General features: G+C 43.5%; 1 protein-coding gene across 1 annotated transcript; it reads left to right on the top strand.

The window, feature by feature from the left end:
- Positions 1 to 4,937: 4,937 nt before the first annotated feature.
- LOC125445311 (olfactory receptor 10A7-like) lies at positions 4,938 to 5,873 on the top strand. Its single transcript, XM_048518322.1, has one exon. It carries the CDS (start codon positions 4,938 to 4,940, stop codon positions 5,871 to 5,873), a length of 936 nt encoding a protein of 311 aa, XP_048374279.1.
- Positions 5,874 to 12,100: the final 6,227 nt, after the last annotated feature.

The raw sequence follows: 12,100 nt of genomic DNA, 5'->3' as shown, positions 1-12,100 counted from the left end.
AAATCTGTCAGCCCTTTTAAAGCTATCCAGGTTGGTGGCATCTGCACCTCCTGTGGCAGCATATTCAAACACCAATCACCGCGTTCGTGAAGAAGTGTTTCCTTTATTGGCCTAATTCTTCCCCAGCATTTTTTTTTATTGAATGCCCTGGTTCTGGTACGAAGAAGCTTCTCTGTCAATTTCATGCGCAATTTTATGAACTTCAATCATAATCCCCACTCAGGCGTCTCCTCTCCAAACTAAAAAAAAAGAGTCCCCAAGCGCTGCAGCCTTTCCTCATAAGGAAGATTGTCAGTCCTCAATCATCGTTGCGCCTTCTCGCGCTTTCTGTCTCTTCCAAATATCCTTTGAGATGTGGTGACCAGAACTGAACCTGGTATACAAGTGGCTGGTCACACCGGCTTTATATAAAGACATGACAATCTTTGCAGTTTATTATCAATTCTTTCCTGATTATCTGGCATGAGGTTTGCCTTTTCTGGCTGCATACGTGAGTTGACATTCCATGGAACTATCAACTAGACACTTAAATCCTTTCTGACCTGTGACTGATAGCACTGACCTGTAAGCGTCTTATGTGGTTTGGATTTTTGCTAATATGTGCATCACTTTGCATTTTGCTACATTGAACTGCATTGCCATTCTTAGCCTCACCTAATTTATCAAAGGTCGCCGGAGCTCTTGTAATCCTTGTGGTTCCTCACCACCCATAATTGGTATGCATCTGCAAGCTTAGCCACCACGCTACCCACCCTACTTGAGTCATTGTAACGAATAGGTTAAAACACTGGTCTATCACGGATCATGGGGACTTCACTCACATCTCTCATTGGCGGAGAATTTCCATTTACCACTCTTTGGCACCTGTTTCTCAACCAGTTTTAATCCTGGGGGACTTCCTCTTATTCCTTCATTGCTAGGTTCTCAATAGTCTCTATTGAGGAACTTTGTCAAAAGCCTTTTGATCAAGTAGACAATCCACTGGTTCCCCACTTATCCACATACTATTTACATCCTCAAGAATATAGTAAGTTGTAAGACGGTTGCCTCTGCAAAAGCCATGTACGACTCTTTCAGCGGGTTTGCTTTTGTACATGTTTTCTCATTTATCTTTAATGACCAGATTCTCACTAGTTACAGGAACAGATGTCAAACTGACTGGCCTGCCATAATTTCAGGTCCCCCTAGATCCTTTCTTAAGATTGGTGTGACAGTGGCCATCTTCCAGTCTTCGGATGAACCTGATTTCAGGATAAGTTGCATATTAGGTGAACATCAGCAATTTCATGCTTGGAGCTCTTTAAGAACTCTTGGGTAGACAATCTGGGCAAGAGGTTGTAGCATTTGGTTATCAATGGCTGCAGACTTCTTCGCTTATCTACTATCTTTGTTAGTTCATAGTTAAGCCTCTAAAGCTTGAAAGTTTCCAGGTGCAGAATTTTTCCTCCTCCTCTTGGGATGAATGCAAAATTCATTTCGACTTTCTGCAATCTCCCTGTCATCTTTTAACACCTGCTGTTCCTTTTAATCATCTAGCAGACTACGCTTCCCTTGTGGCTTCTGCTTTTGATGTGCCGAAGAACTGTTGTTGCTGGTTTGATGTTCACAATAGCCATTCCTCATAATCCTTTTGCCTCCCTTACAGCTAACTTGCTTCTCTTTTGCCACCATTTGTGTTCTCTCTGGTATTCTTTATCAGTTAAGTTGGACTTCCATTTTCTAAAAGACATCTTTTTTTCCCTAATAATTTCCTCAACGTCCCTTGTTAACCATGGTGGCTTTCTTTTGGACTGGGCGCTGCCTTTCCTAACCTGTGGAACACATTCCAGTTGAGCTTTTAAGACTGTGTTTTTAAATAACCTCCAAGCATCTTGGACATTTTTGACTCTCTTGATTTTCCCTTTCAGCTTCCTGCGCACTATCCCCCTGTTTAGGTTTATCAAGACTGAGGTCTTGGGTGCTTTTTAGTTTGAACTCTATTGTCATTATGGATAAAAGAAAGAGATAATGTAGATGTAGAAACTGGGCAACTTTCAGACCTGTTTGCTCTACTAAGAAATGAAGATATTCCCTTATGATACACCAGCCACTTGGGATTCATGCAATGAAACTCTGTTCTTTAAAACACCATAGACAAAGTTCTAATTAGAAAATTAGAAAGTGAGAGGATGATCTCGCACTCTGAATTTTACTTAGTTCCTACTGAATATAGCAGCCAAGCCACCATCCAGACAAACCCAGGACTTCAGATGGATGGGAAAAAAAATTTTTTTTCTCTATGAAACAGCAGTTCAATGCTTGTGTAGCATTTCATTGTTTTTATTTTTGCCATTGTTAAAAAGCTTGGAAATTACTTTCCTAACAATCACAGTGAAAGAAGTTGGTTTTACACAGACTGTGTAATCACCATTGGAATGAACACTTTCCAAATTGATAAGGTAGGTGTGGGAGACCTTGAATGGGAGACCTCATTTGGAGTTGTTCATGCAGGCCAACAGTTTTTTCTGGCAACTCAATAATTTCAATGTATTGTTGAAGGCTTTCACAGCTGGAATCACTGGGGTGCTGTGTGGTTTCCGGGCTGTATGGCTGTGTTCTTCGCTGTGTTATAGAAGATGCGATACATGACGAGCTCTAACATATCAATAATTTCAGCTTACCACACAGTAAGTCTGCATTAGAATTTATTTAAAGGTGAATAGACCCCCTTCCATAAAACATATTCAAGCTGCCTCCACAAGGGGCAATTTCTCTTTGTGGACATTGCCACAGCAAGTACGATGTAGCATCTGCATCAGGTGATTCTCAATTTCCTCATTCCCTTATGCCCGCAATTTCCCTCACATACATCAACGCTTTTCACCTTTTTTCTAATAATTGTTACTAAATAATCAGGAAAAGTACATAAAATAACCCAATCCTTTTAATCTAGCTGATCCAAATATTTATTGCCCTCAATGGCTCCCTTCCACAAAATGAGGGCAGAGTTCATATATCTGAAGAATGGTTTCTGAGTGTTGTGATTTTTAGTGTCAGAGTTATGTCCATTATTCTTTTGCATAGAAAATGACTTGGTTATTTTTTCCAAAATAGAGAGCAAAAGGATATTGCTGACACTTGATGACATATATGACATTAGAGAACCAGTAGCAGGACATTTAATCTTCCAGGACCTGAGAATGACAGTCCTCAAATAGAGAGGCTTCAAGGGGAGTTTACAACATGAGTTTGCGGAACTTGAGTTAATTCACAAATTCAAACAATGAACCTCTACCCCCTCCTCCCCAGTCTGAACAGGGAAATACCATTCTTATCTCACTAAAGATGCAAATTTTCTACCCATAAACATTTCTCCCCTGCTCTCTGAGTAGATTTTGCATTCTACTTTTTCATCCTGGATCCCTTCTTTGCAACACCCTTCTGACTGGGAAATAAGGGCTCAGGGGTCTTCATTCCTACTTCTGTCTGGCGAAGGAAAGTTTGACTCTCACAAACTTATACTTGTAATGTGCTATTGGATTTGAATGTAGCCCTGGAGGAAATGGTAGCTTTGGAGAATGAACTGTACAGCATCACATTCCTATTGAGTTCTCTCCCCAAACTCTGCTCTTCTAAGGCACTGCTTCCAAATTCCAGGAATTTCCCAAGTTAGAGAACAACCCTTATGTCTGCTCAGAAAACACCATGGCAGATTCCGCACAGGCCAAAAACAGCAGTGTGAAACTGGTGTGAAACCGGTATAAAATGGTTTATAACGGTGTAAAAGGGTTTACACTGTTTTCACACTGTTTTCACGCCACTGTTTTTGGCCCATGCGGAATCCGCCCATGAAAACGTGGATACGATCATGCAAAAAAAAAATGAACTCAAAGCAATATTATATCAATAAAATTTAAGCACTGATCAATAAAAAAACAAATAGCAAGCATTAACGTGTTGAGGGAACTGAGAGCTCTGGCAAACTGTGCATCCTGTAGTGATAGAATGAAATTTACTTCTCTCTCTGGTGCATTTTTTTATTTCGTTCCCCTAAGGAGATCAGGGTTTCATTCATTCTTTTCATTCTTTTCATACATTTCATTCTTTCAAAAACTCTGTGAGGTAGAATGGGCTCAGGGACAGTCACTGCCCAAGGTTCATAAAATAATGACGATCTGTACACATCTCTCATATCCTTGCCCAACACTCTAACTGGGGTCATTCAAATAAGCAGCCAGGAGAATCATCAGACTGGAGAATCAAAGGAGGCTTCACATTTAGATGCTTTTTTTTGCCATTTCTGAAGTTTCGCCAATGTTTGTATGATCTTAAAAACCCATTGATACTATGTCTCTGTGTCTTAACAGTTGGAAATAGTCTGGGTTTCTCTGGAGCTAAGACAAACTGTGCACCCTCCAATGACAGAATTAAATGTATTCCTCCCATCTCCCATACCCTAACCCCGTGGTGGCGAACCTTTGGCACTCCAGATGTTATGGACTACAATTCCCATCCCAGCCCACTGGCAGCCAGTGTGAGACTGGTAGAGATGCTGTCCTGCTATCTGGAGGTACCAAAGGTTTGCCACCCTACCTCAGCTTAATACTCAGAAACTGGGAGGCTAATCAGAGAAATACAGAGGGGGGCAGAGAGAAACCGCATGGGACTCCGGGGATCAAAGCAGGCTTCAGATTTAGATGCTTAGTAATTAGTTGGCATTTGTTAAGTTTCACCAGCAACCTGTGTCCCTCTGAACCTCTAAGAGGCCTGACTCTACTTAACACCATGGAAGTGGTCATGGCTACATCAGTAATCAGGAGTGGTTACTGCACACAAAGCAGAGGAAACAATAAAGAGGTAGATTGGGGTGGGGAACCCACTCTCAGTATTCAGAACTTATCTCCTCTCTTCTCTCCTTCTTCTCACTCTATCTTCTAGCAAAAATAGTCTTAAAGAAAATGAAGTGGAGAAACCAAACTGTGATGACTGAATTTATACTTGTTGGGTTTTCCAGCATGCCAAATGTAGAGCTGCTTCTGTTCCCCCTTCTTTTGGTAATGTACATTGCAACGGTGGCAGGGAACATCCTCATTATTGTCATCACCTTGGTGGACCCTGCCCTCCAGTCACCCATGTACTTCTTTCTGAGAAACCTGGCTTTCATTGAGATCTGCTTCACTTTGGACACAGTTCCCCAAATGCTGCTCAACCTACTGATGAAGAACAAAAGTATCTCCTTTGTTGGTTGTGCCATTCAAATGTACTGCTTCTTCCACTTTGGGTGTGCCGAATGTTTCCTCTTAGCCGCCATGTCCTATGACCGCCATGTTGCCATCTGCAACCCCCTGCGCTACGCCACTGTCATGAACAGGACCTTCTGCCACAAGCTGCTGGGTGGAGTCTGGGTGATTGGAATTCTGGTCTCACTGCTGCAATCAGCTTGGATCTTCAATCTACCTTTTTGTGGTTACAACAAAGTCAATCATTTCTTCTGTGATGCACCACCGGTATTGATGCTAGTCTGTACTGACACCTACCAATACGAGATGCAATCCATCGGCTCTACGCTGGTGTTCCTGATGTTCCCTTTTGTGCTCATCTTGATCTCCTATGTCCATATCCTAACCACCATCCTCAAAATGTCTACAGCCGCGGGTAGAAGCAAGGCCTTCTCTACTTGCTCATCCCATCTCATTGTGGTGACTTTGTCTTATGGGAGTGGGAGCCTCGTCTATCTAAGACCCAAATCCAGCTATTCACCTGAAGTTAAAAAAATGCTGTCTCTGCTCTATACGATTGTGACACCTATGCTTAATCCTATTGTCTACTCTCTGAAGAACTATGAAGTCAGGGAATCCCTTAAAAGAACTCTAGGAGAGAAACTCTTTTTATAGGCTATGTAGATTTTTTACATCGTTGTTTTTGCATGGAGATTTCCTAATGGGTGAGATTCTGCCAGTTTTAGCAACCCATCTCACCAATTCTACTCCTTGCTACATGGCTTTTTTTTCAGTACAGCTCTCCTGATCCCTAGCATATTTTTAAAGTGGTTCACAGTGAGCACCTTTCTTTTTCACCATACTAAAATCTAGTTGGGTCCCACCCAGTGACAGTAAAAAGACATGGAGCTGTTGGGTCCAACTCTAGTTGGGTCCCACCCAGTGACAGTTGAAAGACATGGAGCTGAAGTTGATAATGTCCCTGGCCACTAGGAGCGGAGACAGAAATACTGGGAACACAAGTTTGGTAATAAGCAAAAGAAAACACTTTTTATTTGTTTATTTATTGATGATGAAAAGCTGTGGTTTTCATTGCATGCAGTATATTCTCCTGAGAGCTTCGTTGAATAGATTTGATAGTTAAAGCAAGTGGAGTATATATATCTGCTGGAGTGTCCAGGGTGGGTGAATAGATATATATATACTCCACTTGCTTTCCCAACATCAGATCCTCTGAAGATGCCAGCCACAGATGCAGGTGAAACGTCAGGAGAGAATGCTGCTAGAACACGGCCATACAGCCCGGAAACCACAATAGCACCTGCGATTCTCCGCCGGAAAGCCTTCTCGAATAACATATTGATTTATTTGGGTGCTGTGTGGTTTCTGGGCTGTATGGCCATGTTCTAGCAGCATTCTCTCCTGATGTTTTGCCTGCATCTGTGGCTGGCATCTTCAGAGGATCTGATGTTGGGAAAGCAAGTGGAGTATATATATCTGCTGGAGTGTCCAGGGTGGGTGAATAGATATATATATACTCCGCAGCAACATCAGAAAATACCAACCCTAGACCACAGAATAACGTCAGGAGAAGAATGCTAAATTAAACCAGCCAACCAAATACAACACTAATAATCTGACCGTGAAAGCTAGCCGACCAATATATTTATTTATTATTTAGATTTTTCTATACCGCCTCTATCCCCAAGGGGCTCCGGGCGGTGTACAACATAAAATCAATACAATATTAAATAGGGGAGCAAACCATACAAATCCACAACAACAATATACATAGGCTCCATCCCGTTTAAATGAAATCATTAAGGCCGTGATTGCCGTATCGGCCAGTTTCTGCAATGACCGCCTGGGCGCAAAAAAGGTTTCAGGCCGCCCGCCAGCATGAAGCGCCCGCTGCTGCAACGCAGCAGCGGCGACTGATGCCTCCTCCTCTCCCAGGGGTGGCGTCGCATTGCCGCTTCTAAACAACAACCCTTTAAAGGGTTGTTGTTGGGGAGGATCGCCTTCCCGCGGCGCTGCGCAACCGGGCCGCCACCGGAAGACGCTTCATTAATTCTGCCGGTGTCCTCCTTGTGCGCCTACGGGCGTAGCAGCCCACCCACACCGTCCTCCGGAGCCTCCGTGGGGTCGGAGCGTGGCCTGGGCTGGGCGACCGCAGGCTGCACGAGGGGGATTTCACCCCAAGTGAAGGCGGGGAAAAGCATGAGAGGCTGCTCCCGCGCTTGGAGCCTCTGCCTTCGATCTGCAGACCTCCCGTTGCCTTCGTTCGCGACAGCTTTGCAGTGAAGACGTTTCCGATTGAACTCCCTGTCATGGCAATGAGGTACTGAAACTTCCGTGCAGAAACGGCCTAAGATTTACTAAAATTCCATTAAAAACAGTGATTAATACAAGAAGAGGCATCCAATACATTAATACAAGAAAAGGCATCTAATAAACCCATGTTTCAAGCCCTCCCCCCCAAAAAGGGGGAACGGCTAAACCCCTCCATAGGGGGGTTGCCCAGATGTAAAGGGCAGAAGTGTGGAAAGGTTTGTTTGTTTGTTTTTAAAAAAGAATGAATGTCTATTCCAAAATAATTGCAGCAAAAAGAGTGTCAGTATTTGTTAAGCAATGTTTTAAATAATTCACTTAGGAAATAATTCAGTTAGGTTCAGAAAACGAGAGATGATTTGACCCTCCAGAACTGGAAACAGAACTGTGTTATTTGTCAAAAGATCAGCAAATACCTATTTGTTTCTCAGGCCAATTCTAAGTTCAGACTTCATGGAAAGTGTGAGCAAATCTCACAGTTTGCTGTGCTGGAGTCATGGGGGTGATGGGATTGCCAGAGACTGGGGGCAGCAGCTACAAGGGCATCTAGCTGACCAGTCTGAAAACTGTCAGAGAGTTGGGCAAAAGGAACCTGTCTCTCATTCTCCCTTGCCTTTCCCAACACCCAGGGCCACCACATGACAGTGCCATTTTAGACTTCAACAGAACAGCAGGATCCAGATCCGAATTTGGTTCACAACATGGGAGGAAGGGAAGCTCCCTATATTGTTCCTGGGGACATCATGAAGCCTCTTCAACAGGGCAAATAATGTCCCTGTTTTATTTCAGTTCAGAAGAACAGCATGGGAAGAAAGCAGCAACCCCTTCCTCCCCCCGCACATTGACTTCAAGGCAAACAGGGCCCCTCACAGAGCTGTTACAAGGTGTTCCCACTAGGTACTCTCAATTCCAAAGTGGTGGCAAGTCTCCATAGCAGACTAGAGGGTGCTGTAGCATTGAGCGCAGCTCTTAAATTCACCCTGAAAAGTGTAGGTCTCAATATATAGGTTATCTTAATATCAAGCACAGTGACAACTTACATTTCTCAGAGGCTGATTCCGCATGGGCCAAAAACAGCTGTGTGAAAACGGTGTGAAAACAGTATAAACCCTTTTATACCATTTTAAACTCTTTTACACCATTTTCACACCATTTTCACACTGCTGTTTTTGGCCAATGCGGAATCAGCCAGAGTCTTTTGTAGTACAACTCAGAGGTTTTTTAAAACAGAGTCAGGGATGGGAGAAGAAGGAAGGGAGAGATTATGTCTGTTGGATCACACAATGACAGACTGAGTGGGAGGTCACCTGTCTAACCAACCAACTGCCAGGGTGGCCAGCTGCATAGGAAGTGAGGTTGGGAGGAGAGAGAGGAGGAGAACAGGGGTTGTGGGAAAGAAGGGAACCCTGCTTTGGTTCCAATATATTAACGCAAACAAGAAGAAATTGTGGCTACCATGACCATTATAAGCTGCCAAAGGTTTCTGACAGGCAGCATCACTTAAAATGTATAATTGAGGATGTAAAAGAATTTATCATGTCCAGCAATTGGATTCAAGACATTTTAAATAAAATGTGCTGTTTTAAGATGTGAATTAGACTACCAACCTTCAACCCTCTTGATTGTCCGGTGGAAGATGATGTGAAGGATAGATGCCTGTCTCTATGACTTTCTGTTTTCAGATATTTAAAAGGACTGTTTATCCTGTCCGAAAAAATTAGACCAGCACTGAATAAATTTTCTCCTGTCATCTGCAATAGTGCTTGAAAATTATTGTTAAACTATTGTTGTGTAATTTGTAATGTTGAAAGTGATTTTACCAAAATTGTATTTTTAATAAAGTTACAATGACAGCAAAGGATTTAATCTAAGAAATGAGATAATACAATGTGTTGGATATACCCGGTTCAGTCATTCAGTTCCTCTCAAAATATGTTGGATATTTCTCCTGGTCATTTAATTCCTCGCAGAATGTTGGATACACCTAACTGGATCATTAATTTTCTCTCAGAATATATTGGATATTCCTTTAGGTCATTAATTTCCTTTTGGAATAGGTTGGATGCCCCTAGCTTGGTTATTCAGTTCCTCTCCGTACTATAGCTGCTTTTGTCCATTCAGGTCCTATGGATGGAAAAAGGCGTATTTGGATGGTTAAAGGGGTATTCACCTTTTTTTTTCAATAGCAGAAAAGCTGGCTGCATCCGGCCCAATCTCTCTTACACATGAAGAGTGGCCCTGAATCAGGGGGACCAGCAATTGCTGCCCAGGGTAGGCAATACTCGGGATGGACACCTTAGAAGGGCCGAAGGCAGGCTGTGGCCATGCCCACTATGGACGTCAGCAGAAGGGTTGTCTGGGAGCCTATATGAGGCTTCGACCCGGCCTTTAGCCCCTCCCTGGAGGAGAGTGGTGCCGAGTTTCCAACCCACCTCTCCCCTTTGGACAATGTTAATGCATGTGTATGATTTCATAGCCAAGCCAGCAGTTGCGCATGGGAACTGATCTGATGGTGAGGGGAGCTGCAGAGCTAACGCTCTTTGGTGACACCTCCTTAAGAGGTTTGGGGTGGAGCAAGGCGTGGGTCAGGACACCCAGCCAGAGGTTACTGAGGCTTGCACCCCTTAGCGGTAAAATGGATCTTCAGACAGGGGCTGGGTGCCCACGTGGGTTCCACTATCACTGTGCTGCGCAAAATGGATCCTCAGAAAGTGGCCTCCACCCAACAGGGTTCCATGGTTGCTGTGCAAGGTTAACGGTTTCCTCCAACAGGTGGGTTGGGGGAAAGTTTTCACTGGGGGACAGCAGTTGGGCTGCCCAGTGTTCAGATCAGATCCCATGCTGCGCCTCACGCTTCTTTTTATTCTTTGTCAATAAAACGGTTCAGCTATGGCCAAAATTTTTTACCCACAGACAAGAGTGTTGTGTCGTTATTTTGGTTGGGAACTCTGAGCAGTGCCAGTCTGAGCAGTGCCAGTCCCACCCTCAGATGGCAATGCTTTAGCAGCAAAGTCCATCAACTTTTGTGTTACATACACCTCAAAGCAATTTGCATTGCAATCATACCTCTTCTCCTACTTTAGGTGGTCCCTATTACATCTATAGGACCCACCGTTCCCCTCTCCAAAGGTGGGGTTTTTAGACTGTTGGACGCTATCTATAGTTTATTGCTGCATTTAAAATGGGTTTAGTTATTTTAATGTTAGAGCCGTTCTATATTTCTATTAATTTTTTCTGATTGAGCTCTCTTTGTTATTTTGTTTTATGCTGTACACCGCCCAGAGCCCTCCGGGGGTGGGCGGTATATAAATAAATGAATGAATGAATGAATGAATGAATGAATGAATGACTGAATGACTGACTGACTGACTGACTGACTGACTGACTGACTGACTGACTGACTGAATGAATGAATGAATGAATGAATGAATGAATGAATGAATAAATAAAATACCCGCATGCACTTTTTTTGAAACAAAATGTCATGTTGAGCCATCATCCTACCACATACGTTTACTGAGGAAAGAGAAACAATTTGACAAAATAAAGAGTCATTTTGCAAGTCAACATCAGGTTCTTCTCCTTTAAACAAAGGAACCACTGTTGGGGAAGAAATATTATAATAAAAGGAAAGCAACATTCAAAAGGTGTTCCATTTTGAACTGAGTCGATCTCTCTTTTAAAAGGCAGCAGCTGAGAGACAGTTTGATGGAGAGAGGACAGTCTGTTAACCTGTCAGCCTGGGTGGCTGATACAGTTGCCATGCCTGTCAACCAGTGAGACCTTGAGGGTGGAGAAATGGTGTTGTGTGCACTGTGACATCACTTGTAAGCTGGGAATTCAGAGAACCTGTTAAAGCCTGTTAAAAAATGAAAAAAGCTCTGTTGGTTCAGTAGAGGGGATTGGGTAGCCATTGCTGGGAGCTTGATTTAGGGATGCTGCAGTGAAGCCTGCCAGTATGGAAAGCCATGTCACCACTGTGTTTTATCAGCAACTGCACCAGTGGGGAAACCATTCAAATCCATACTTCCATTTTTGACAGATTGGAGGTTATTTATTTATTATTATTTATTTATTATTGGGTTTTTTATACCGCCCTACCCCCGAAGGGCTCTGGGCGGTGAACAACATAAATCGCATATACAATAACCCTTAAATACATTAAAACAGTTTAAAATGCAGCGATCAGTAAAACAATGTCCGCAATAACCCTAATTAAAAACCTCCCAAAAGGGGGAAGAAAACGGGTCCCACAAATGGTGAGGGACCCAGAAAGATAAAAAGAAGAGGAGGAGGAGGGAGCAGGGGGCACCTGTCAGCGACTGGACACTCCAAAAGCCCGGTGGAACAACTTTGTCTTACAGGCCCTGCGGAACTCACCAAGATCCCGCAGGGCTCGGACAGCTGGAGGAAGAGTATTCCACCAGGCAGGGGCCAGGGCTGTAAAGGCCCTGGCCCGAGTGGAGGCCAGCCGCATTATTGAAGGGCCAGGGACTACCAGCAGATTGTAGGGACATATGGGGTAATGTGGTCCCAAAGGTAGGAGGTTAGATCCAATCAGTCTGTCTGCT

Source organism: Sphaerodactylus townsendi, linkage group LG15 (genome assembly GCF_021028975.2).
Source record: "Sphaerodactylus townsendi isolate TG3544 linkage group LG15, MPM_Stown_v2.3, whole genome shotgun sequence".
NCBI lineage: Eukaryota > Metazoa > Chordata > Lepidosauria > Squamata > Sphaerodactylidae > Sphaerodactylus > Sphaerodactylus townsendi.
Note: the sequence above shows the minus strand (reverse complement) of the source record. Positions and strands in the feature narration are given on the sequence as shown.

What these genes read in the sequence shown, in the direction of transcription:
- LOC125445311 (XM_048518322.1), top strand. Translation starts at nt 4,938, where the DNA reads ATGAAGTGGAGAAACCAAACTGTGATGACTGAATTTATACTTGTTGGG.